At 52.1% G+C, this 27,251-nt stretch overlaps 2 protein-coding genes across 2 annotated transcripts in view; both read left to right on the forward strand.

Moving 5' to 3' along the window:
- Window positions 1–17,466, forward strand: part of CFAP57 (cilia and flagella associated protein 57) — a gene marked incomplete at its 5' end in the record, with an annotated part of 60,224 nt that extends 42,758 nt beyond the window's left edge. Inside the window, 4 exons of the mRNA XM_079776567.1 lie at window positions 629–763; window positions 840–983; window positions 8,199–8,331; window positions 17,144–17,466. Of these exons, the coding sequence (XP_079632693.1) occupies window positions 629–763; window positions 840–983; window positions 8,199–8,331; window positions 17,144–17,373 (642 nt within the window). The 3' untranslated portion in view covers window positions 17,374–17,466. The remainder of the gene's footprint in view (window positions 1–628; window positions 764–839; window positions 984–8,198; window positions 8,332–17,143) is intronic.
- A 5,534-nt stretch (window positions 17,467–23,000) lies between these two features.
- TMEM125 (transmembrane protein 125) lies at window positions 23,001–26,190 on the forward strand. The gene is made up of 3 exons (XM_079777460.1): window positions 23,001–23,139; window positions 24,468–24,618; window positions 24,848–26,190. Exon 3 carries the CDS (start codon window positions 24,992–24,994, stop codon window positions 25,649–25,651), a length of 660 nt encoding a protein of 219 aa, XP_079633586.1. The 5' UTR covers window positions 23,001–23,139; window positions 24,468–24,618; window positions 24,848–24,991; the 3' UTR covers window positions 25,652–26,190.
- The last annotated feature ends 1,061 nt before the right edge of the window (window positions 26,191–27,251 follow it).

A 27,251-nucleotide genomic window follows, 5' to 3' on the forward strand; every position in this document is an offset into this window, starting at 1 on the left:
AAGGTTGACAGGTGGTTTGTGGCATGTGCATAAAAGTTAAAATGCACAGTGGAAAATTGTGGAATGTGAATAAAGGGCTATGGGAGCCAGGAGAAAGGAGGGACTCGCTATGTCAGAGATAGGGGAAGATGGGTATCAGAGAAAGCTTGATGGAAGTGGGGGGGGGGGGGGCGTCTAGCCCAATTTTGTCAGATTGTCCCCTACCCACTCACAGCAGCCCTCAGGAAGGATAAACCCTGGGCAAGCTTTTGTAATAAGGGGGTCCGGAAGCCCTGGCCCAGGGACCTGCAGGAGAGAATCGATACTCCAGTTCGGCTCAGAACGGAATAAGGGTGACTACTGGGCTTCCTCTCATCTTTTAAGGCCATGGTCCTGAAGGGAACCCAGAGCCAATAAAGGAATCAGTCTGTGTTGGCCTCTTAAAGCTGACGCTGTTCAGGCCAGGTGCACGGAGGTTTAGTGCCTCCACCTCTGGGCTGTGTGCCCATCTCTGTGCCTGGTTGTGCCTCCTGTGGTGTCTCCCAGATGTGGTGCCTCCTGTGGTCCCTTTCTGCAGCCATTAGCCCGCAGCCCCCGCCCCAGGAGAGTCCATTCCTTCAGCGCCAGAAGTAAGCGCCTCTGATTGCAGGAGCGGGACTTGGAGGCGCTGGTTAAACGGTTTAAGACGGACCTTCACAACTGCGTGGCATACATCCAGGAGGCCCGGGCCCTGAAGGAGAAGGTCCGAGGTCTCTTTGAGAAGTACGTGCAGCGGGCAGACATGGTGAGCTCTGCCTCCCTCCCCGCCCTCCCCTTCTCTCCCGGTCTCCCCTCGCTCAGAGGCCCCTGTGCCCCATCAGGTGGAGATCGCAGGGCTGAACACAGACCTGCAGCTGGAGTACAGTCGCCAGCGGGAGCACCTGGAGCGAAACCTGGCCACTCTCAAGAAGAAGGTGGTCAAGGAGAGTGAGTTGCACCGCAGTGATTACGTCCGCATCATGCAGGTACCTGCGCGCTCCGGGTCGGCTCCCTCAGAGGCTGAGCCATCCCTGATGAGAGAGCCTGTCAAGGGCCCCTCGAGACCACCCAATACTCAGGGCTCCCCAAGGGTCCAGGGGACCCACTAGCTTTCCCTGAAACGTTATCTTTGACTCCTCTCCTCTGACCTCCCAGAGCTTGCCCTGGCTGTGACATGGCCCAGAGCCCGCCAAGGAGGTTTCCTAGGCATCTCTATGCCCAGGCCTGCCCCCCAATGCCCAAGCATCCCCCCAACTTCATCCGTTTCTTTTTCCTGCCCCATCTTTATCTGAAGCACTCCTGTGTCCTGCCTCACTCCTCTTGTTGCCCCGTCCCCTCTGGACCTTCATCCCCGTGATTTTAGCTCTCCTGAGTCACACTCTCCTTTTCCTTTCCTCTGTTCCCAACTCTTATGTCACCTACTTTGTTCTGCTGCTTTTTATTCTGCTGCTGGTATCACATGGTCCCTGCTGGCCAAGTTCTCTCCTCTGAACACGCCTGTCTCCGCCCACCTCGCCTGACTTTTCTGGTGCCTCAGGTCCCTACCCTTATCTCTTGGGTGCAGAGCTAACCACACCCACCCCAAGAGTTGGCCTCACTCTGATTTAATGAGCTCTCCACACCCACCTGCCGGATCCTCCATAGTCTGTGCAGAGAGCCTGACCCCATTACTGCCGCCTCCACGTAAGCGCGTTATCAGGATTGCCAGGCCTTCTCCTGCCAGATTTCTGTTTGGGTATCAGTATCGTCTGAGGCAATTAATATGAATTAATCAGAATCCCCTATATAAGGCACATACCTTTTAATGCTTATATGTCTTTAATGCCATAATTAAAATACTGGAATGGGGATGGGCTGCAGTTGGATGGAAACAAACCAGTGCCCGGCTTGGCCAGCCCACACACCCCTGGGCAGAGGGCACTGCAGTTCAGGCCAGGCCCAGGCACGGTAGGTCTCGCGCCATCTTACAAACAGCCCCGGTTTAAAAGCAGCCCACACCATCAATAACCACTGCCCCACGGCAGGACCCTGGAAGCAGTCAGAGGCCCAGAGACAGGAGTGGATCATTAGGTGGGACCCTTAGGCACGAGCAGCTGACACACAGAGCCGTGGCTAAGGGTCTCGAGTGCCCCCACGCGTGAAGAGCCCACCAGGGAGTGCTTCGTGCTGGGCAGTGGGGCAGTGGGACTGCAGGAGCCGCTGTCAGCAGGGGACATTGCTGAGCTCTCAGCGCACAGGCCTGGGTGGGGGGTGGGGAGGGGGCTAGGGGTGAGCTGCCTGTCTCCATGCCAAGCAGACGCCCGAAGTAAGTGTCAGTCCAAGGAGAAGAAGGAAAAGGAAAGAAAGTGAAGACTGCAGGCTAGCCAGGATCAAGCAGCACCTGAGGCTGCTCGGGGTGGGCATCATGTCCTCTTTTGCTCCTCACTACCCCAGAGGCTGTGTGCCCACTCCTGCTGGGCAGGGTGCAAGTCGGAGAAGAAGGAGCAGAGGAGATCAGGCAGGGCTCCTGCCCAACCCTGCCACTCCCCAGTGCCGGGCAGAGGGAAGTCCCTGGAAGCGTGTTTTCTTGAGCAGCATTGTAAACCCCTGTGCCCCGGAGCCCGCAGAAGTGCCCCAGGCAACTGCAGGGAGCAAGAGGGGAACCGGGAGGCAGGGTCCCCACCCTCAACCGGGGAGGCCTCCTTGCTGATTACAGCAGGCTCTGTAAACTTTTGTTTGGAAGATTTTTTTTTTAAAGGAAAACTTTCAAAACCATTGGTCTGGGTTTTAAAAATTGTTCCTTTCTTTAATCTTGAGTTGAAGGAGAGGGTCAGGCAAGGAGTCGGGCAGGCACTGGCGCTGGGCAGACCCCGCTTGTCCTGCCTCAGCCACTCTAGTGGGGACGTCACGAGTAAAGTCCTTAACGTCTTCAGGAATGCCTTCCCTATCTATAAAATGGGGAAGAAAACACCAACTTCAGCAAGGTAATGCGAGGTTTGAACGAGAGATCTAATAGGATGCTTTTGGCACTGGCCAGGTCCAGAACAGGTGCTCAGAAATGCTCTTTCCTTCCTGTCCCCCGAGCAAGAGATCTATTTACAAACCAAGGAAATCCTGAGGGAGAGCCTGGAAGGCCACCACATGGACCAGGGGTACCTGTGGGCTGAGAGGACAGGAGAGGGGGCCACTCAACTGACCCCAGAGCCCCCAGCTGGTGGCCTGGATGCCTGGCGCCTTGGTAAGGAGCTGTGTCTGCAGGTTCCAAGGCCCTGACACTTCAGTCAAATAAAGGGCAAGGAAGGCCAGGGCGGACATGGCATCTGAGAGAAACTCATTAGAAAACAGAAAATGAGGTCACTGTCTCATTTGCATGTTCAGACGGGAGCACAGGGCCTCCCTACTCATTCTCCAGCACACTTGCAGATATGAAAATAGGAGTTGCTATGGAATACAAATATCTAGGACACATACTTTGCTCTTTCAGTATACATGCTTTGAGGGCTTCTTACATGGCAAGTTCTGGCCGTCCATGGAGGATTCCAAGATGAGTGTGATAGTGTGCCTACCCTCAGGGAGCTCATCGTAGGGAACTCTATGCCAGGGAACGTGAGCAAGATACAGTAAGCACTGCTCCACACCGTGTATGCAGTGCTGTGAGCTCACCACGGAGGTGGGCTTCAGTTAGGGGACGTGGCATTTGAGCGGGCCATGAAGGATGAGTAGAGAGTGGACTGGGAGCAAATGGGGAAGAGCCTTTCAGCAGAGGGCACTACCCGAGGACAGGCAGAGAAGAGAGAGGCCCGTGGGGTGGTTGGAACTCAGGAGTCCACAGACCTTACTTTATTGCACAGTGTGGGGGCAGGGAGAAAGGACCCACTGGAACAGTGTGTAGTTTAGGGTTCCATTGAAAGGGCTTTCCATGCCACACCAAGAAGCATAGAGCTTATCTTATAAGCAGGTGCCATCTGAGGTTTCTTAAGTGGGCAGGGGTATTACAAAGGGGTTAAGTTCGTTGGCAGGTGGAAAGGCGAGTGGCAGGAAAACCCGTGTTCAAGGAAGACGAGAAGGACTTGGAAGGGGAAAATGTCAAAAGACATTTCAGAGTAGAAATGATTAATAGAAATGTCAGAGTACATGTGAGAAGGTTGAAAGAGGAACAGAGAAATGGCTCATTTGCGCAATGAGGCAGATGGCGAGACCTGTGGGTTCCAGAAAAATGCCACCAATGCAGGGCTTCTACGTTCACCGAATCAATCAGTCGCCTGTTCTTTCCACCCAGCCACATTCTTAAAGATGTCAACTCAGGAAAAGCCAGTAGGGGGTGCTATAGGCATTCTTTCCCTTCCCTCCCACCGTGGGTGTTTTAACTGCCAGTCTGTTCCCATCTGTGGCTCTCTGGCGACAGTCTCCACAAAAGGCAAACCTGGCCAGCTTGATACAGCCCCTTTAGGTAGAAGGTTTTTTGTATAAACAGACTTTAGCATCCCCAGCCAGTCTCTCTTACATACCTGGTGACTTGGCACCTGCCGGGCCTGGGCCAGCTTTTCCCTGCCAGAGTTGCTGAGTGGGGACCTGGAGAATTGGAGGGCTTTTGTAGGCCATCCTGACTGAGGAGGGATCAGGAGCAGAAGGTTCGGCAAACTGTTGTGTCCACGTTTTAAGTTCAGAAAGCTACTCAAAGCTCACACAGGCATACCTTGCTTTATTGGGCCTCACAGACACTGTGTTTTTTACAAATTGGAGGGTTGTGGCAACCCCGCATCAGGCAACACTATCGGTGCCATGTTTTCCAATAGTTCAGGTGAAGGTCAGCATTTTTGAGCAATAAAGTATTTTTTACTTAAGGTCTATACATTGTATTTAGACATAATGCTATTACACATTTAACAGACTACAGTGTGGGGTAAAAATAACATATGCACTGGGAAGCCAAGAAGTTCATGCGATTTGGGTTGTGTTATTCGCTTATTGCAGGGGTCTGGAACCAAACCCATACTATCTCCCCGAGGTATGCCTGCCTGTACAGTTGACTTCGGTGTGACCTCTGGACTCCTCGGAGCACGAACCACCCCAGAAAGTACTCCTTAGGGAGCCAAATCAACCCTTGAAATTATGATTACTCTTATTATATTACTTTTATTATTATTTTCATCAAGTATTTAGTGCCTCATCTCCTGCTTGCTCCCTCTTGACTCCAGGCCTGAAACACTCTTCCCTGTCCCCTGCCACCCCATGGAGCCTTCCTCACATGGGGTGAGCACCCCTCTTCAAACTCTCAGGGCATCTCTTGGCATTGGATCCAAGCTGGACCTCCTGTGTCTGGCACCATGACCAGTGCATAGTAGGCTTTCAGGAACTCGTTCTTAAGTGATTTTTTTATGAATGGATGAGTGAGTGAGTGAGTGAGTGAGTGAGTGAATGAATGAATGAATGAACGAACGAACACAACAGGGGAATCAGGCTGCATGGGTCTCGGTCACACTCTAATAAGGACTGAGCCATGTCCTGGAGGTTCGTTAGGTGACCAGCATCATGGAGGTGCCCAAGGCTGATAGTGGGGTCAGAAAGAGGCATTCACACCTAAAGGTATCAGGAGCCAGAAGTCCCAGACATGTGACAGGGTTGTGGAGGGTAGAGTCGGGGAGAAAACTAGGGCAGGGTCCACTTGGGGGCATTACAGTAGCAGAGGAGAGAGATGCTGCAAGCTGGTTAGGAATCACAGCAGGAAGGATAGACACGAAATTCTGTTCAGACACAGAATCCACAGGGTTCAGTGACCAAATGGATAGAGATGACCAAGAAGAAGTAACTACAGAAGTTTATGGAGAGGACTGGGGACATGGTACCCTCAGCCTCTAATTTTTATTCTAATGACTGTTACTCTGTTGAATGAGGCAGGAGAGTGAAGCCGAGCGACACCAAGTGAGAGGAGAGGAGAACCCCGAGTGTGCGAGTGGCCCATGAGCTCACTGCAGCTCTCCCGAGCCTCCTCTCGGTCTTCTCTCCCCTGCCTGACCTTTACCCCCTGGTTTATAATTTCCTCATTAGTAAGAATCTCGTCTTATTCAACTTGGTATCCACTGCATTCGTTATTCATTTGCCTACCCATTCCACAAATATTTATGGAGCACCTCTTACAGGCAAGGCAGAGTCCAAGGTCTTAGAACCCCATAAATACAGGTACACATTTAATTGATTGTGTCACGATACAGAGTCAGCATAGAGAAGTTTGATGGGGAGAGGCGGGGAGGGCTGGCAGAGACTTTCACTGGAGAGCATCTGGGAGGAAATGTGGCCGATTCATCACCCAGGCCTGGGTGGGTTAAAAGGGTAAAAGATCAGATGGAGAAAAGCTGCTGACTGTCTACAGACAGGCACAGGGCCTTGCCTGAGAACAGGCGGTTGACAATGACTGGGCACCTCATCCACGAGGGAGGGAAGAACACTGAAATTAAGTGATACACTGAAAATCGGAAGGTATGTTTGACATGCTTAGACACAGAGGCTCTGGGGGGAAAGACTATGATGGGGTGTTCCTCTTGGGCTCCGCGGGCATGTCCCCATAACCCAGACGTGCTGTCAGAACTCAGTGAGAACAGTGCTTGGGATCATCCCGTTCTCTGGGCTCAGACCCCACACTCACAATGTCCCCAGTGGAAGCTCAGCTTGTTCCCGGCACAAGTCCGTTCCATGTAGGTTTGGCCCGCATTGACTGTTTTGGTAGTCAGACCTCCAGGGCCTTGCTACCCACTGATGGCCTGGCTCACACACCGGCGGCAGCATCTCTTAGGAGCTCCTTAGAAATGGAGACTTTCAGAACTAGCTCCAGACCTACCGAGTCCGAAGCCGCATTTAACAGGATCCTCAGGTGATTCCTTTGGGTGATCTATGGGAGGTGCCGCTGTAGACAAGCCAAGTACTTGAGGCTGTGGGCTCAGAGCAACATGGCCAGTGTCTCTCTGGGCCTGTGGTGAAGGGGACACCTCCGCAGAGCCACCCTTGCTGCCCTCGTGCTGAGTAAGAAAAGGAAGGCAGTGATCTGAGGTGTGGGAAGGGAAGAGTGTTCCCAGGGGCAGAGCCCCCACCACCCGGCGCCCAGCAGGCCCTTCATCCTCACTCCTTGCCACTCCCCTCTCTCACTGGGTGTTCCAGGATGCAGAACTGCTGCTAGTCGCCCACCCGCCGTGTCCTACTCTCTGCCTCTCTCCTGCTGTCCCAGTTGTCTAGGACCCCCTTACCTTCTCCTTGGCAGCTCCTTCAAGCCTCAGCCCACGGACCTATTCCTAGGAATCCACCCTGGTCATTCCGGCAGAGCTAAGCACCTGTGCTTTGTGCCCCACTCCTGCCTCTCCGCAGGGCAGCCACGCATTGCACTGTGCCAGGTCCCCCACGAAACCTTAACCTCCTCAAAACCAGGTCTCACTTTTTGTATACCTCAGGGTCAGCGCAGTGCCTGGCACATAATTGGTACTCATACATATGGGATGGATGATGCATGGATGGATAGGTGGGTGGATGGATGGATGGATGGATGGATATTATCAAACACAAGAGAAGTGAACTTCAGATGGATGTTGCAAATGTTAATTATCCACATACTTTTCTGGGTTCCTAACTAAACAGTATGCTGTGGGGGGCAGAAACCATGTCTTTTTCTGTCTACATCTCAGGGACATGGCAGATACCCTATAAATATAGGCTCAACAGTTAATGAAAAAAATGAATAAAGGACAGCACAGTACTTAAGAGCTTGTAACTCTGGAGCCAGGCTGTCAGGCTCAGAATCCTGACACGGTCACTTACTATCTATGTAATTGGAGCAAGTTACATAACCTTTCTGTGCCTCAATTGCCTCTTTTGTAAAATTGTGATTATAATAGAATCTACTTACAGGGTTATTATGCTTCTTCAATGCATTAAATTCATATGAAATTCTTAGAAAAGTTTGTTGGTGTTGGAAAGAGCCTGGATGGATGGAAATTGTGTGTACTGTCTGTATCTAATGTTGCTAGAGTCCACCTGAAGGTAAGTTAGCTGATGCCTCAAGAGGCTGAGCCATGAGCTAGGACGAAGACTCATACCCCAGTAGAGGCACCAGATAATTAATCTGGGTTCAGGACCAACCCCACCCATTCCCCACACCCTCGGCCCCTAGCCAGGGCAATGCCCTGCGCCCACTGATCACTCATCCATATTCACTCTCTTTTCCTCCTTTTATGCAGGAAAATGTCTCCCTCATCAAGGAGATTAATGAGCTCCGCAGGGAGCTGAAGTTCACCCGCTCCCAGGTCTATGACCTTGAAGCAGCTCTGAAACCGACCAAGAAATTCCAACAACAAGAGGCTCCAGAAACAGGTACTGTCCCCAGTGGCTAAAGGAGATGGACATTGGGACAATCAGACCAATGGCAGCCATGGGCAGGTCACCCTTTGGCTTCCGAGGTAGCCTCTCCTAAGTGTCCTCCTGTATCAGGTCACATCCACCCCATGGCCTTCTGGGAGCCTCCCATGCCACACACCTGCTCTCTAAAGGGTCTGTGAGGACCTACCACATTCAAATATACGCAGGTCCAAAATCCTTAGAGTTAGCCACAGTGTCAGAATCTTTCAGATCTTAGAGCAGCGATTTTCAACCTTTTTTCATCTCGTGGCATGCAGAAACTACTAAAATTCTTTGGCCCATCAAAAAATATATACTAGTATATTTTGCTGATCTGACAAAAAATAGGTATAATGTTGATTTGTTCACACTAGACAGCTGTTTTGTTGGCTCTTGACATTTCTTTTATTTGACAATCTAAGGGAAAAGAGGTCAGTGGCCCTGACTAAATAGTCAGGTATTGCATGTTTTAAAAAATTCTTGGAGCACACCTGTTGAAAATCATTGTTTTAGAGCATACTGTATACTGTATATTACATGGCAGCCCTACAGTAGTGTTTCTTTTGTGAAACAGCTGTATATTTACACTACACTTCATAATTTTAAAATGCATTTCATTTTTAGAGCTTTGCGCCTCTTAGAACTATGGATAAGGGATGGAAGACCAGTATAATTAAAGACACATAAAAAATCAGAGACTATTTAAAGGGAGAGGGGGAGATGATATTAGAAATTATAAATGAGTTATGACTATAATTATATCCTAAAGTTCCTCTGAATTTCTGACAACCAAGGCAAAAAGGGAAACAAAGAAATACGATTATTTACATAGTTTTCATTTATGGATAAAGGAATTTTCTTTTTCTGGAGAAAGAAACCTTTCCCTGGCACTAAATTGCATGAAAAGCTTATCACATGGATGCTTATGAAAGGGGTGTTGAATAATATAATTGATAGTCTATAATTGTAGGTTTTCAGACAATTAAAAAAACATTCTTCAGGTGTCCATTTCTTTCTTACCTGGACAGTCAATAAAAACCAAGAGGGTAAGGCATTTCTGTGGAAAATTAAGCCAACATGGTTCAAGTATATTGTGTTCTGGTGATTTACATTCAGGAATAAAGCTTAGAAACCTTGACAAAACATCCCATTGCTGAGGACCGGGTCTTTCAAATATGAGTTGTCTCATGTACTGAGGTTATATAAGACTAGAGGCCCAGTGCATGATTAAATCATGCACATGTAGGGTCCCCTAGGCCTAACCTGCCATCCAGGCCATATCCACTGCCCCGCAAAGCCTAGCACGCTCCGCGGACACTGCTAGCAGCCTGCTCCCCGCTTTTGATGGCAGGGGGTCCGCTGGTGCTGGAGCGGACACACAGCTCCCCGCTTTCGATCGCGGGGGAGCTGTCTGTCTGTCCGCTGGTGCACCAGGCCTTTCGAAAGCCTCCGGCGCGGCAGAGGCTTCTGAAAGGCCTGGTGCGGGAACAGACAGGCACCCAGCTCTCCCGCTTTTGCTTTCGATCGCGGGGGAGCTGGGTGCTTGTCTGCTGGTGCACCAGGCCTTTCAGAAGCCTCCGGCACGGCGGAGGCTTCTGAAAGGCCTGGTGTGGGAGCGGACAGGCACCCAGCTCTCCCGCTTTTGATGGTCCGTGGTGGGACGTGAGCTCGCTGCCCCAGAGGCCCCTTCTGTGCCACAGCACAGCCATGGCACAGATGCTGAGCTCAAGCCGCCGCTGGCGACGCGAGCTCAGCATCCCGCCAGCCCAATAGGCCACCCCGGCCACCCTGAGTCCCACCCCTCCACGCCTCCTGGCCAATCGTGGGCATAGCGAAGGTACGGTAAATTTGCATATTTTCTATTATTAGGTAGGATACTATCATTGGGGGAAAGGTAGTGGAAGGATACAAAAGAACTCTCTGTACTATTTTCACAACTTCTTGTAAGTCTTAAACTATATATATATATATATATATATATATATATATATATATATATATATATATATATATATACACACACACACATACATACATGCTAGAGACCCAGTGCATGAAAATTCATGCACTGGATGGGGGGTCCTTCAGCCCGGCCTGCCCCCTCTCACAGTCTGGGAGCCCTCAGGGGCGGGAGGTGACTCAGTGATCAGGGGAAGGCGACGCCCCATCACACCTCTGCTGCTGCCATTGCCAGCAGTGCAAGCATCAGCCGGCCCTGGTTACCTGAGCCTCAGGTGGTCCTGGGTGGCTGGGCAGCCACCAACTGAGGCTTGCCTGTACCTCGGGCCGGCCCTGGGCAACTGGGGGACTCTGGAGGCAGGCACCCGGCCTTGCCACATGCCTGCCACCCCAGTGGTGCTGAGGGGACTGGGTGCTGCCATCTTGTGGCTGTGGACATCACCATCTTTGAGGGCGTGGCTGTCAATTAGCATATCCCCTCCTTATTGGCTGTGGGTGCCGCCATCTTTGAGGGTGGGGCAGTCAATTAGCATATTCCCTCCTTATTGGCTATGGGCGCTGTCATCTTTGCGACAGTGTGAGGGTCAATTAGCATATTCCCTCTTTATTAGATAGAATATATATATATATATAGTGTGTGTATGTCTCCTGTGCCCTTGTCATTAGAGTTGATGAGAAATTAACACAATAGTAAACTCTCTGAGTAGTATCTGAGTGGCACTATCAGATCTAAAGAATGACATAAGAGCACATGTATTACAAAGACCAGGCACTTGACAATTGCAAAACTTCACTTTAAAAAACATTTCGGCCCTGACTGGTTTGGCTCAGTGGATCGAGCGTTGGCCTGTGGACTCAAGGTTCCCAGGTTCGATTCCAGTCAGGGCCATGTACCTTGGTTGCAGGCACATCCCCAGTGCGGGGGGGGGGGGGGGGGGGCGCGGGTGCAGGAGGCAGGTGATCGATGTTTCTCTCTCATCGATGTTTCTAGCTCTCTATCCCTCTCCCTTCCTCTCTGTAAAAAATAAATAAAATATTTTTTACAAATGAATATGCCTGAGAGTCCTAGCAAATAATTCATTGAGACATCCTCAGGATGAGGTATGATATATCTATCTATGGTATTCTTATTACAATCATGGAAATTTTCAGACATATTCAGAAATTGAGAGAAAAGTCTAATGAATCCATCCCCCAACTTCAACAAGCATCAATTTCTGTCACTCTTGCTTCATCAGTGTCCCTACCCCACAGTAATTGCCCCCACACCCACCATGGATTATTTTTAAACAAAGCAAACATCATGGCACTCATGTAATGTAGTTTTCTCATGGGAGATATTTATAGTTCACTAGAGGCCCCGTGCATGAAATTCATGTATGCGGGGGGGAGAGTGTCCCTCAGCCCAGCCTGCACTCTCTCCAATCTGGGACCCCTCAAGATGTCCGACTGCTCATTTAGGCCTGATCACCCCCTAACCACTCCCCTGCCAGCCTGATTTATGCCTAACTGCTCCCCTGCCAGCCTGTTTGCCCCTAACTGCCCTCCCCTGGGGCCTCTTTTCCCTTAGATTGTCAAATAAAAGAAATGACAAGAGCCAACAAAATAGCTGTCTAATGTGAACAAATCAACATTATACCTATTTTTTGTCAGATCAGCAAAAAATACTAGTATATATTTTTTGATGGGCCAAAGAATTTTAGTAGTTTCTGCATGCCATGAGATGAAAAAAGGTTGAAAATCGCTGCTCTAAGATCTGAAAGATTCTGACACTGTGGCTAACTCTAAGGATTTTGGACCTGCATATATTTGAATGTGGTAGGTCCTCACAGGTGGATGTGACCTGATACAGGAGGACACTTTAGTCCGATCCAGGACTGCTAGCTCCCAAGTGCTCGCCTGCCTGCCTTCCTGATTGCCCCTAACTGCTTCTGCCTGCCAGCCTGATCACCCCCTAACCACTCCCCTGCCAGCCTGATTGATGCCTAACTGCTCCCCTGCCAGCCTGTTTGCCCCTAACTGCCCTCCCCTGCAGGCCTGGTTACCCCTAACTGCCCTCCCCTGCAGGCCTGGTCCCCCCCAACTGCCCTCCCCTGCAGGCCTGGTCCCCCCCAACTGCCCTTCCCTGCAGGCTTGATCGCCCCCACTGCCCTCCCTTGCAGGCCTGGTCCCTCCCAACTGCCCTCCCCTGCTGGCCTGATCGCCCACAACTGCCCTCCCTTGCAGGCCTGGTCCCTCTCAACTGCCCTCCCCTGCTGGCCATCTTGTGTCCACATGGGGGCAGCCATCTTTGACCACATGGGGCAGCCATCTTGTGTGTTGGAGTAATGGTCAATTTGCATATTACTCTTTTATTGGATAGGATAGAGGCCTGGTGCACAGGTGGGGGCCAGCTGGTTTGCCCTGAAGGGTGTCCTGGATCAGGGTGGGGGTTCCTTTGGGGCGTGGGGTGGCCTGGGCGAGGGTCCTGTGGTGGTTTGCAGGCCGGCCACGCCCCCCGGCGACCCAAGTGGAGGCCCTGGTATCTGGGATTTATTTATCTTCTATAATTGAAACTTTCTAGCCTTGACATTGAAATTGGGCCTCAAAAGAACTGTTGGCCCAGAAAGAAACTCACTACAGACTGATTCATTTGCCTGTCAGCATAACCATTATTGCTTTTCTCATTTTCGGTTCTTATAAGTGTATTTCTAATAGCACATGATCTCACTCATCTAGGGGAAATAATGAACAACATAGACTGATGAACAAGAACAGACCCAGAAACAAGGAGGCATGGATCAGACTGTCGGGCCTCAGAGGGAAGGCAGGGGAGGGTGAGGGTAAAGGGGAGAGATCAACCAATGGACTTGTGTGCATGCATATGAGCCTAACCAGTGGTTAAGGACAACAGAGGGGTGGGGGCATGCATGGGGAGGGGTGTGGGATGGGAATGGGGGGATGAGGACAAATATGTGATACCTTAATCAATAAAGAAATTTTAAAAAAAAAAGAAAGAAACTTTGTAGCCTTGAGTGGAGGCCTAGGCCGGCCAGGGTGTGCAGAAAGCTTGGCTTCCTCCATCGCCAGGGGCAACTCAAGCCTCCTGCTCTCTCCAGCTCCATGGCTGCCGCCATTTTTGTTGGGATTTATTTATCTTCTATAATTGAAACTTTGTAGCCTTTAGTGGAGGCCTAGGCCGGCCAGGGTGTGCGGAAAGCTTGACTTCCTCCATTACCGGGGAAACCCAAGCCTCCTGCTCACTCTGTGGCCACAGCCATCTTGGTTAGGTTAATTTGCATACTCACTCCTGATTGGCTGGTGGGCGTGGCTTGTGGTGTAGTGGGGGTATGGTCAATTTGCATATTACTCTTTTATTAGATAGGATAACAGTTGGAGACATATATTACCAACTGCCTGCCTTGATCATGTACAGCCTAAGTCAAACCTCTGATTTTGAACATGGGCCCGCCAAGACAGGCTAACTCAAAATTTACACCCTCAAGTTGTTTAAGGAATTGACGAGTTTGGTTGGCTTTTAAGAATTTTTTTTCCAAACAGGAGAGGTTGCCATCTCCAAACCACCATTTTAGTTTTAGCAGCATTTATTATTAAGTTTTTATTCACACAATTAACTAACAGGTCTGCTAGATACACCTGCTTGTTTTCAATTACTAAAACCATATCATTAGAACTTCTAATTAAAGATGGTTCATTGAAAACCTACTAAAATAGCACAAGTAAACTATAAGATCTAAAAAAAAACAACCCAAAAGAAAGAAAGAGACATAAAAATTGGAAAGCTGAAAATGGATACATGAGTGGTAACTCCACTTCATAGGCACAAGAAACCTGACTCCTAAGCCAGGTTTGGGAAAACTAGAGGAAACCTAATCACAGAACCCTCAAAAGGCTCAGAAATTAGCAGAAGCTGACATCTCTGGAAGTGGGAGTAAAGTGGGCCTGAAAACAAAAGGGACATTTTAAAAAGTTATTTGATCCGCCCAGTATCTAATAGAATGGTTAAAGATAGACCCTCGCCATCCCTAGTTGGTTTGGCTCAAGGGATAGAGCATTGGCCTGCGGACCTAAGGGTCCTGGGTTAGATTCCAGTCAAGGGCATATACCTCGGTTGCAGGCTCCACTCTGGCCCAGGCCCTGGTCAAGGCACTTGCAGGAGGCAACCAATTGATGTGTTTCTTCTCTGACATGATAGTTCTGTTTTTCCCTTTCTCTTCTACTTTCTCTAAAAATCAATTAAAAAGTATCCTCAGGTAAGGATTGAAAAAAAATGATAGACCTTCAACAGGGCCATCATCATTAAATGTTAGCCTTCCAAAGAAAATAAGGGGAGATTTCATGCAAAGGATCAAAAATTCCAATTGCAAAATACAAAATCAACACACAAAAATCAGTTGCATTTCTATACACTAAAAAAACATAACTTTTTTTCCTTTTTCTATTTTTAAAAAACAATTCACTGCCAGCCCAGTTCTTCTATCATTGTAACTTTTATTTTTATTTATTTTTAAAAAATAAATCTTTATTGGTGAAAATATTACATATGTCCCCTTTCCCCCCCCCCCCATTGACCCCTTCCAGCCCCCGCCACAGCCCCCCTCACCCCAGGCCTTCAACACCCTATTCTCTGTGTCCATGCGTTATGCATAAATGCATACAAGGTCTTTGGTTGTTTATCTCCCCCACCTTCCCTCTGAGATTCCGCCTCTGTTCCATGCTTCCATGTCTCTGGATCCACTCCATTCATCAGTTTATTTTGTTATGTAGATTCCACATGAGTGTGATCATGTGATACTTGTCTTTCTCTGACTGACTTATTTCACTTAGCATGATACTCTCCAGGTCCCTCCATTCTGTCTCAAAGGGTAAGAGATTCTTCTTTTTTACTGCTGCATAGTATTCCATGGTGCAAATGTACCACAGCTTTTTGATCCACTCATCTCCTGATGGGCACTTGGGCTGTTTCCAGATCTTAGCCATTGTAAATTGTGCTGCTATGAACATAGGGGTGCATATATTCTTTCTGATTGGTGCTTTGGGTTTCTTAGGATATATTTCTAGAAGTGGGATCACTAGGTCAAATGGCAGTTCCATATTTAATTTTTTGAGGAAACTCCATAGTGTTTTCCACAGTGGCTGCACCAGTCAGCATTCCCACCAGCAGTGTAGTAGGGTTCCCTTTTCTCCACATCCTCGCCAGCACTTGTCATTTGTTGATTTGTCGATGGTAGCCATTCTGACAGGTGTGAGATGGTACCTCATGGTTGTTTTGATTTGCATCTCTCTGATAATTAGTGACTTTGAGCATTTTTTCATATGTCTCTTGGCCATCTGTATATCCTCTTTGGAGAAGTGTCTATTTAGGTCCTTTGCCCATTTTTTAATTGGATTGTTTGCCTTCCTTCTGTTAAGTTGTATGAGTTCCTTATATATTTTGGATATTAACCCTTTATCAGATGTATCATTGCCAAATAGGTTCTCCCATAGAGTGGACTCTCTTTTCCTTTTGTTGATGGTTTCTTTTGCTGTGCAGAGCTTTTTATTTTGATATAGTCCCATTTGTTCATTTTCTCCTTAATTTCCTTTGCCTTAGGAGATGTATCTGTAAACATAATGCTATGAGAGATGTCTGAGATTTTGCTGCCTATGGTTTCTTCTAGGATTTTTATGGTTTCACAACTTACTAGTACATTTAAGTCTTTTATCCATTTTGGGTTTATTCTTGTATATGGTGTAAGTTGGTGGTCTAGTTTTTTGTTGTTGTTGTTTGCATATGTCTGTCCAATTTTCCCAACACCATTTATTGAAGAGACTCTCTTGACTCCATTATATGCTCTTGCCTTCCTTTGTCAAATATTAATTCAACTTAATGGCTTGGGTCTATTTCTGGGTTCTCTGTTATGTTCCATTGATCTATATGTCTATTCTTATGCCAGTACCAGGCTGTTTTGATTACGGTGGCTTTGTAGTGTAAGAGGAAAGTACTTTCCTTTTTTTTTTAAGTACTTTTCAATGTAAATGTCTTTTGCCTCCTTGGTTAAGTCTATTCCTAAGTATTTTATTCTTTTTGATGCTATTGTAAATTGATCTAACTGGACAGAAAAGGGAGTGGATGTAAAAAGATCCCATTTGGTAGGTAAGAAATAGAGTTGTCCAGGAAGAAGAGGTCCAAACTCAGTCAAAGAACAGGTGCCTTGAGCATAAGGCAGTAAGAGAGGTCATGATGGGAGAATGGAGACCTCGTGTGTGCTAAGGGAGGGGAAACTACAGGAGTGGGTGCTGACACATCGTGGAAGCCAAGAACATTCCTGCTGAGGGTCCAGCCTGTGAGGCTAGGTAATGGATGAGCCCTGGACCCTGGTGGACACCAGCGTTGCCCAGGATGATGGCAGCATCTGAGAATGACTGGGGACGGGAGAGTTAAGGGAAAGTCCTCAAGGAACATGAATGAGTGGCCACACCAGGAGGGGTAGAGAGGGGTCTGTCTCCAGGAGCAGGGGTTTTACCCGAGGAGGAGCACTGGAGGTTTAGAAGCCAACCAACGTCAACAGGAGAGCGCCACCCTGATTGGGGTGGAGAATGGGAGAATGAGCGGCCTGCACGGGAGTGGCCTCAAGGCCAGCAGCCTGGGGCTCCGGAGAGGTGCTGGGCTGAGGTCAGCATTTGGCTATCACTCTCAAGTATGTCTCTTCACTTCTCCACCTTGTATCCCTAGCATCTGGGATTGAGTAGGTGCTCAATAAAACTTTGAGGAGGCAGGGAGGGAGGAAGGGGGGATATGCTGCAGTCCAATGACAGGCCCGCATTCACCCTGCTCTGTCCCTTACAGGGCCCAGTGAGGTCACACACCGCGTCGCTCCCACCGTGAGACTGAATGAGCAAGAAGAAACTGGGAGAATTATTGAAATGCAACGCCTAGAAATCCAGCGCCTCAGAAACCAGATCCAAGAACAGGAGCAAGTCCCAGGGTTCCACTCCATCGGTGGAGTCCGGCTTCCTTCCCTCGGAACGAGGATTCATTCTTTTGCCAAGGTGGACGCTGAGGTGCCCAACAAGTGACCCCCTCTGGTGAGCCACCTCCAGCCACACTAGAGGAAGCACTGCGCATCTGTCCCCGGCCGACGCTGGGCTGCAGCCCCTGCGGCACTCACCGCCCCAGCCTCGCTCCTGCCCTGGGGAATTTGAGACTTGGTCAGAATAAAGGTGTTTGCCCACAGCTGTGTCCACCTCTTTGCTTAGCCAAGGAGCTGGGGAAAGAAGAAGGGAAAGGGGGGACTCTGAGGACTGGGGGTGTCTCCAGCTCATCCAAAGCCACCTCTCCCTATGGAAATCACACTGAACTTGGAGCTGGTTCCTGCCACCACGTTCTTCTCTGGGCCCCACAGATGGGCTGCCTGCTCCCACTTTAAGTATCACTGCCCGCGTGTCTGACCTGGCTTTCTCCTCCATCAGCCAGAACAGGACCCGACACAGCCTCCGTCATCTGTTCTCCTTTATGAAACCTAAGGAGGCTTTCTGAGGATTTGTGTAAAGATCAGAGTAAAAGAGAGAACATGGCAAAGTTCCCTCAAAGTCCCTTATCTGCTGACCCTGTTGTTAGAATTAGAAGCAGAGCCCCACCCTTATTTCTCTCACCTCCATGCCACTCTAGACTTGTTCCCCAAGGTCCTACCCCGCCTGCAATTCTGGGGGACACCTCTTCCTCTGGGACCCATCCTGGGTACCCAGCCACACATACCAGAAAAGGCTGTTTTTGTTGTTGTTGTTTTATTCAATTATTCTTTTTTTATATATATATATATATTTTTATTGAGTTCAGAGAGAAAGGGAGAGGGAGAAATAGAAACATCATTGATGAGAGAGAATCATTGATCGGCTGCCTCCTGCACGCCCCCCACTGGGGATAGAGCTCGGCACGTGCCCTTGACTGGAATCGAACCTGGGACCCTTCAGTCCGCAGGCCAATGCTCTATCCACTGAGCCAAACCAGCGAGGGCAGAAAAGGCCGTTTTTATGCACTAAAGAGCAAAGCAGTATACCCAGACAGCCCTGTCCTCCCACCTGCGGAGGCCAGGCACCCCTCTAATACCCTGCTGGTCCCTGCTGCCTCTTAAACCTGTGTCCCCAGGGCATCTCCCCAGCTTCCCCGATCTGCTCTGGGCACTGCTCTCGGGTTAGTTTCCCCAGTGAGCGCCGAGGCATGGCTGTCACACTTGGCAAGTCTCTCCTGAGGGCTGGGAAGAGCGGAAAGAAGGCACAGGGCAGAGGCTGTAAAGCAAGTGTACACGGGACTCTCTCTCCTTAGCAATTCCCCACCCCCACCCAGCCCACACCTGCCACAGTGGCCAGCTTATCTCCTCCAGACCAGGCCCAGGAAGCAGGACAACGTTCAGGCACCCTGAGAGATTCACCCACTAGGACCACAGCCACGCTGGGCAGATGGGCTTTCTGGGAGTCGGACTTCTCCATTCCCGGCCAGCACCTTGCCTTGACCTTTGTAGAGGAAATGGACTCAAAATGAGTTTGGGGAGGTCAGCAGGGCCAGATGGTGCAGAGCGGTGAAGGCACATACAGAGGCCAGTGCTGAACCACCGAGAGTCCCTCCCCACCACCTCCCAGGCTCTTGACACACTGGCCTCCTTCCAATTCCTCCAAAAGGCCAAGTTCTTCTCTGCCTCCAGGTCTTTCTACACCTCACTCAGAGAACTTCCACTCATCCTTCAGATGATAACTGAAATGTTGGGGGACTGTCCCGACCCCGCCCTCCCCCCCCCCTAAATTACACTCCCACATGGCTTCCTTTCATAACCCTCTGTGACAGATCCGTTCAGTTGTAGATGCTGCCTCTCCTTCTAGGCTCTCGTTCCACGGAGGCAAGGCTCTGTCGGATTTTAAAGTTCACTTGGGTACCTGGGTGGGTCACTGATTAAGGGACCTAATAGTGGAGGCAGGGGGACCAGTTAGGAGGACACGGTGGCCGACCACATGGGAGAGGACAACTGCTGGAACCAACATGGTGGCGGTGGAGATGCAGAGAAGTGAATCCTGACTTTAGGACCAGAGGGAGTTGTCCAAGCAAGGGGGGCTGGGGTGGGGGTGGGGGGTAGAAAGACCCAGTAAGAAGGAACACGCCAAAGAAACGGGCCCTTCTCAGGGCCAGAAGGAAATGAATTCGCTGTGGCTATGAAGTAGCAACATTCAAATGACAGACTTTTCAACTTAAAAATGCCTTAGAATCAAGATATCCCATTTCCCCTCTAAGATGAGCCTTAGGTTACAGATGGGGAAACCAAAACCAAGGAGGCATGAAGTCACCAGCGCAGGGTCACACGATGGAGCCAGGATTGCAGGCCATCTCCCCAGTGGCCTCCCCATCCCATGATCTTAAGCCTGCCCTGGAGACGCGTCCAAACAGAGCACTGGGCCAAGTGTTGGCGGTATTAGGAGTGTGACATCTGGAGAGTCCAGCCCAGAAGAAAACGGCGCTGACACCTGCCAGCTAAGCTTACCTAAGCCGGAGGCTGGCTGTGGCCCAGCTGGGGAGGAGAAGGTGGAGGAGAAAGCCCAGCCAAGGAGAGCCCGCCACAACAGAACCTGGCCCTGTGGCCAGCGCATCCGCAAGGTGTTTTCTCAGCTGCACAGGGTGAGCACAGCTTCTTGCTAGCAAAGCTGGGGCCAGAGGAATAACCTTGCTTACCTCTCCACGCTCTGTCTTGTGTGTTCCGCCATCCACCTGTTGGGTGGCATTGATTGGGTGGCCGCTGCACCTGAGACCTCCGTCCATTGGCCTGTGCTGACCCCAGGGGCAGGTTCTCACCTCACGGTGCCACCTCCTCCTTCACGGGGTCTCTTCAGCCAGTTGACGCCTCACTGAGTGGGCCTGGCAGTCTCTCCTCCCGCAGCCTTAGGAACCTTGCTGGCCACTCCAGTGGCCAGGCATTGGCATATGGACTCCACTCTCATTCTTCTGGTTGCAGTCCATCATGGAGCTCTGGGGACTCGTGCAATGCTGGGGTGACCGCGGGTGCCTTTGGAGGCTGCCCTCTGCCTGGGCCCCAGACCGCCAGGTGCTCTCCTGCCCTTCTTCTAGAGTCAGCATCAGCTCTGGCCACACCATGTGGGTTCCCAGCTGAGCCTCCTCTGCCATCCTGTTCTCCCAGCACCGAAGACCCTGCCCCATAGGAGGTTCTGGCATCAGTGTCCATCTTTCCCCATATAGAGTGTGAGCAGCCATTACCAGCCAGCTGCTCCCAAGTAGTACCTGAGGGACCCTGGTGAGCATGGGAATGTCGGTGTGTCCAGGTAGGACTCCCCTGGCACTCACTGCTCTGGATTTGGAGTGAGAGGTAAGAGAGAAGACATGTCAGGACCAGGATTGGGGAAAGGGAGGGGAATTTTCACAAGTTCCCTGCCCAGCTCTACCTGGGACAGCTGGACCGTGGGTCTGCCCGGGATTGGCCCCTCCTTGGGACCAGGAAGATAAATACTCATAGATGTCAGACATGTGCGAGGGGAATACACAACCAGCAAGCCTGCCAGGCCCCCTGCTCCTCCCAGGGAAGGGGACACCTTTATAATGCTTTGCAAAATGGCAAACCACGTGGTCCCCCCGCCCCCAGACCCTGCCCCGCACTAGGCAGCCTACCCTAAGCTTTCCCAGGGACAGAACCGCCCAGAGCTGCACCGTCCAGTAAGGGAGCCGCAAGCCACGTGTGGCGATGGAGCGCTTGAAACGGGGCTAGTCTAAGGTACACAACTCATTTTCAACAATTCATACAAAATGAAAGACTGAAATAGCTCATTTAATCATTTGCATATTACAGTGAAAATATTTAGGGGTTAAATAACCAGTTTAATGTAGTAGCGTCGATTTCTTTTCACCTTTTTAACGTGGCTACTGGAACCTTGAATTCCATACGCGGCCCATGTTATATTCCTACTGGACAGCACTGCTCTCGAGTTGGGACTGACCCCCTATCGTCTCCACAGCACAAAGCGAAGAGAAGCATGGACAGGTCAAGCATAAGCACTTTGTGAGCTGCTGGTGGAAAGGTAACTTCGGTTTTGTTTTCTTGTCTCCTTCAAACACATCAGGAGGAGAGAGCGCAAGAGGCATTCATTTCAAGGATCTCAATCCAGGGGAGGGGTGACGGCCTCCAACCAGCTCCAACCAGCACCCGCCTTAGCCCACCCAGAGCACATGTGGTGTGTGGTGCCAGGCTCACCTGTTAGAATCGGAGCCCTGACCATGTCCACTTATACTTCAGGACCCTCCATCGGTGCCTCAGACGAGACCCAGTACCTCCCCGTGGCATTCAAGGCCCAGTGCAGCTCATCTTTTGCGCTTCATCTCACATGCTCCCTGCTCAAAACCCTGTCAGTTCACACTTCTGTTCATTCAGCAAACATTTCCTGACTACTGCCCATGTGCCGAGCACAGTGCTGGCTGCTGAGGCCACGATGGTTAGCAAAATAGGCATAAACTTGTACCCTTTGGGGACCACATGTCTAGTGGGGGCTAACATGTAAGTAAATAAGGAACATTACAGTGCATGCGACGTCAGCAGTTGTGGAGGAAGCACAGGGACCATGGGTGCTCCAAAGGGGCACCTCCACCAGTCTTGAAGTCACGGAGGGCTTCCTGGAGGAGGTAACATCTCAGTTAAAGAAGTCCTGTTGGCCAGACTGAGGCTGGGCGTGGTAAATATCCCAGGCAGAGGGAACTCTGGGTTCAAGAACTAACCGGAAGGGCAGAGCAGAGGGCAGAGCATGCTGAACTGAACGACATGCATTCTGGCTGGAGGGCAGGGACCCATGGCAATTAGCTGGCCTGGTGTGTATGGCAGGGGCTTGTGAGCCCCGTGAAGGAGTGTGGCATTTATCTGGAAGTTTGTTCTGCAAGTGTTTTAAGCAAGGGAGCTCCTGTTTCCCACAGGAGTGCCTTTACCCCTCCTTCCTGTGCTCAAATCCTGCCTCCTCCTGCCCCCCAGTGGGAGCCACGGGGCGGGGGGTGGTGGGGGGGTCGGGGCAGGCAGACCTGCCATAGTCAGGCACTGGATGGAGTTTTGAAGGAGAATGAGCAGGGGGCTTGTGGGGGCCTCGGCCCAGGGAAAGTGCCAAGGGATGGAGGGACTGGGGCTTAGGGACCAGCTGGGGAATTTGGGGCTGAGGCTCAGTCTGAATCCGGATTTGGGATCTGGGGGCTGGATTCAGGAACAGGAGGCAAGGCCGGCACTGCGGTGAGAGTGGGGTCCAGGACCTCATTCCAGGATTTGGAGCTGGGGTCAGGTGAGGAATTTGAGCTGAGGTTCCAAGCCAGATTCAGGGTTGGGTTTGAGAGCTGGGACAGGAATTAGATTTGGAAATGAGGCTGGGGGTTGGGATTGGGTTTCAAAGTTCCAGGTTGGGGCTAAGATGCGGGGTAAGATCTGGGGTTGGAGCTAGGAGTTCTAGTTAGGGTTTGAAACTGCAGCTGGGGCTAAATCTAGGATGGGGGTGGAGCTGGGGGGATGGGTTCGGGCCCAGGCGCTGGGGCAGAGACATTTCTCCTGCTGCCCAGGTCTGGGAATTCTGCCGGAGCCCTAACAGCAGCTGACAGAAGCCCCGCCCTTCCCAGGAATGCCTCCGCTGGAGAAGGAGTGCCACGTCAGCCAATCAGCTCAAGCCCGGACTGGGAAACACCTGTTGTTGATCTCCCTCCCCTCCCCACCCCCCTCGCAGAGCTCACCAGGGTGCAGGTTAGGCAGGTGAGCACCTCCCCCGGAAACGGAGCTGGGGCGCTCCACCTGCCGGGCTCGGATTGGATCCAGCACTCCCAGGCTTCTCGTGAGTGTCCCTGGGCCCCCCTTACTCCCCCCCCCCCCCCCCCCGCCGCCTCCATCTTCTCCCACTGGCTCGTCACCTGAGAGCCTCCACCTCACCCCCAGCCTGGCCCCACTGTCCAGCACACTTGTGCAAGCACTTTCTGACCAGTGCAGTCACCGCCCTGGGGAATGTGGCTCTGACACCAGCGCCCCTCCCACGGCCCCTTCTCCATCTCCCTTAGGGGCATTTGCACCTGCCCCTCCTACCCGGTGGCCGGGTTGCCCTGCAGAGGGGTTGTGGAGGACTGATGATGCCTCACGTGGGGCGTAACCCATGTACAGCCTCATAGTCACATTCCGGAAGTGACCCAGGGTCTGGGTCCTAAGTATATAGCAGGAGTCCCATCCTGAACTGGAGGAGGGAACGAACGTTGTGTTCTTTTATTCAAAAAGCATGCTCTGGGCATCTGTGCAGGCCCCAGAATTCCCACTGAAATTCTGAAATGGAGATATCAAATGACTCGCCCCCACCCCCTCAAGATAAATGTTTTGTCCTCGATTTTAAGATACGGAGCCTGGGGCTCTAAGAGGTGAACGCAAGGGAGCTTCCCTGACCCTCCCCCAAACCCCTCTTCTGACTAATCCACACCCAGCATTTATGGCGCGAACCTGCTGTAACCGAAGCTCCTTGAGGGCAGGGACCCCGGCAGCTCCATTTTGCCCAGTCCTGCTGCCTGGTGTCTTTCGGGACAAGTTAAATGAGTAAATGAGGAACCACTCTGAGGTCCCTCACCGAGTTCCCATGCTGTAAGGACTGCAGCTGGGGTTCAGGTCCAGAGCCCTTCTTTCCCTTTGCACAACTTTAGAAAAATCTTGGAGGAGGAGGATGGGGTGGGGGGAGCCGGGGGGGGGTGAAGAGCTGGGGGACAGGAAGGCCCGTGAGGAGGTGGGGTGTTGAAGAGTCAGGAAGCAGAGGGGATGAGGGCAGGGACTGGGATGGAGAAATGTCTAGAGGTGGCCTCCCTGGGACGTGCATACGTGAGGAACGAACTTAAGAGGAGGAGCAGGTTTGGGTAAGATGACGAGCTCGGGTTGGACCTGTTGCATCAGAGGTGACTATGGGACATCAAGGTGACAGTTGGCTTATGGGTCGGGAGCCCGGGAGGGAGTTTGGGATTTGAGGGCCGTGGCTGGGAGATTGGATGGAATGTTAGGGGGAGGAGGGTGTTAGGGATTAGATCCTAATGTGCAGAGAAGGAACCACAGCCCTAAGAGAGAATATTCAGGGTCAGGCTGCTGGTTCCAGAAGGGTTAAGTCACCCCCCTCCCGTCCCGTCACCCTCCCCCCAGGAGTCAGTGGTGACAGCTGAAGCCATGTGAGTCGGATCCTGAATGAGGCTTTATCTCTGGCTCTTCGTCATCGGCCACCGTCCACCATCCACCATGGCACCAGCTCCCTCGGCCAGCTGGGATGGGACAGGCAACTGAGAGAGCCAGAGAGGTCAGCTGGGGAAGGGGGTTCCCCGGAGGGGTGGGGGTGCTTTATATGGGGAAACTCTCCTGGAGTCATTGGGGAGGCATTCCCAAGCAGCAGTGCTGGGGAGGGGGCTTTCTTGGGGGATATTCCAGGGGACCTGGGAGGATTCTCAGGGATCATCCCCACAGCCCCCAGGAGAGACCATGGGGGGCAGGTGGGCTGGGGAGGTAACAACAGTGATTCTCCCTCACAGACGATGGTGACTTTGCCCTGGACTGCGAGAGGAATAGGACTTCGGGCTTCCAGCTGCCAAGCAGGTGGCGGGGGCTCCAGGCCATGATCTGCACCCTCTGACCGCTGGTGCTGCCCGCTGCCCTGACTCCCGCCACACCCGGCCATGTCGGAAGGAGAGGCTCCTGCCCCGCGGGGCCGGGCGCTGCCCCCAGATGTGCTGGCGGAGCAGGTGGAGTTATGGTGGTCCCAGGAGCCGCGGCGCTCGGCACTCTGCTTTGCCATGGCAGTGGGCCTCGTGGCCGGCTGCGGGGCCGGCGGCGTGGCACTGCTCGCCTCCACCAGCAGTCGCTCGGGCGAGTGGCGGCTGGCAGTGGGCACCGTGCTCTGCCTGCTGGCCCTGTTGGTTCTGGTTAAGCAGCTGATGAGCTCAGCCGTGCAGGACATGAACTGCGTACGCCAGCCCCAACACGTGGCCCTGCTGCGCAGCGGTGGCGGTGCCGACGCCCTCGTGGTGCTGCTCAGTGGCCTGGTGCTGCTGGTCACCGGCCTGACGCTGGCCGGGCTGGCCGCCGCCCCAGCCCCCGCCCGGCCGCTGACCGTCATGCTGTCTGTGGGCATCGCCCTGGCTGCCTCCGGCTCACTCTTGCTACTGGGCTTGCTGCTGTATCAGGTGGGCGTGAGTGGACACTGCCCTCCCCTCCGCGCAGCTGCCCCCTCCGCCCGCAGTGACCGCAGCGGCAGCGGCAGCATCTTCAGCATCTCAGGGCGGCTCTCTGCTGGCCAGCGTCACGAGACCACATCCAGCATCGCCAGCCTCATCTGACCAAGCCGGGCCCTTGCCACAGCCTCGTGGACCTGTGCTGGCGTGTGAGTGTGAGTGTGTGTGACTGTGTGTGTGCACGTCCCCAGGACTGTCCAGCCTTCTACGGGAAGGTGAGTGTGAGTCTTCTTGGAACTGGGTGTTGTGTCCATGGAACTGTCAGCGGCTGCCTGTCTGCATCTGGGGTCTCCAGGCAGACAAGTATCTGGGGCCCCTGGAGATTCTCGGCTCGCTCCTATTCCCAGCACCCCTCCAAGCCAATCCTGCCCTCTAGCACTCGTCAGGGGCTTCCCCAGGAGTGACTGTTGCCCACCCCAGAGACCACACCAGCAAGCCTTCATTGAGGAGAGTCACTGGTGGCGGAGTGGGCTCCGGAGCATGACAGGCCTGCGTTGGAATCCCCCTCTACCACTTCCCAGCTGGGGAACCTGGGCAAGTGATTCAGCCTCTCTGCGCCTCAGTTTTTGAGAGTCATGGTTGTGGTCATCAATGCTGAGGATTGAGTATGGAAGGACTGGGAACATTACAGATGTGCATTAAAAGTGGTGGCTGCTATTACTGTTACTGTCTTTACATCCCCACCTCACCTAGAGACTTTCCTTTTCCCTTCTCACCCTCCCCGCCCCCCCCCCCCCCCCCCCCCCCCCGCATCCGAAGTGAACACTGGTGCCTATTCTGTGACAAAAGCATCTTGGAGGTGTCCTCAGTAAAGCCTGGGGTTCCTCCTCTTAGCTGCTATGAAGCTGAGGGGAGATGGGGGTTGAGGGGGGCTCGGCCTCGGGAAGATGGTGGGTTTCTGGTCCCAGAGAGGGCAGGGAGGTCCTTGCCATTAGCTCATGTGCTGGCTCACGAGGAAGCCTCGGGTTTGGGGTTTTGTCAGCTGGTGACGCGGGAGGCAGCAGCTCCCTACCCGCCCCTGCAACCGGAACACCCTGGTCCTGGTCCTGGTCCTGGTCCTGGTCCGTGTCCTCGCGGCACTGGCTGGCCTGACTCTGGGCTCCTGGGCACAGGAGGGCTGTTTGAAACTCCCTCGGGTGGTAAGAGTCACTTCCTGCTTGAGGTCCACCCTGGAAGGGCTCTCCCCTTCTCTGGTGCAGGAACACTTCCTGGGTGCCCAGGGCAAAGTTTCACCAGAAGAGCGTTTCATCACTTCCTGCTTCGCAAGGTGCAGATTACAGGCAGCACCTCCGCGAGCAGAGAGGTCGGGACCAGACGTGTTCAATGTAGACCTGCAAGGGCTCCCACCAGAGAACATTGCTTCCAGCTGCCGAGGTCAAGGCCGTCTCCTGGAGACAACACCGAGCTGCTGGATGAGGGCAAGGGTGTTCCAACCCAGGGAGAGAGCTGCGGGAGCAGAAGGAATAGGGCGTGTCCGGGAGCACCAGGTATCCTAAAGGCACCTCGGACCCTCCATATACTCAACTTGGAACCCCTCTTCTCGCTCTTAAACTAGCCCCTCCATCTCACCATTCACCGAGCGTCCAGGTTAGCACCCTCAGCCGGCCCAGACAGCACCCTCGCTCTCCCTCGCCCTGTGTCCAGCACACACAGCAGCTCCTGCGGACTTCCTTTGTAGATGTTCTTGTGATACTCAGACCTCCAC

This window comes from Cnephaeus nilssonii, assembly GCF_951640355.1.
Source record: "Cnephaeus nilssonii genome assembly, chromosome: 7".
Taxonomy (NCBI): Eukaryota; Metazoa; Chordata; class Mammalia; order Chiroptera; family Vespertilionidae; genus Cnephaeus; species Cnephaeus nilssonii.

Excerpts from the sequence above, each read along its gene's own strand:
- TMEM125 (XM_079777460.1), top strand. The coding sequence starts at position 24,992 with ATGTCGGAAGGAGAGGCTCCTGCCCCGCGGGGCCGGGCGCTGCCCCCA.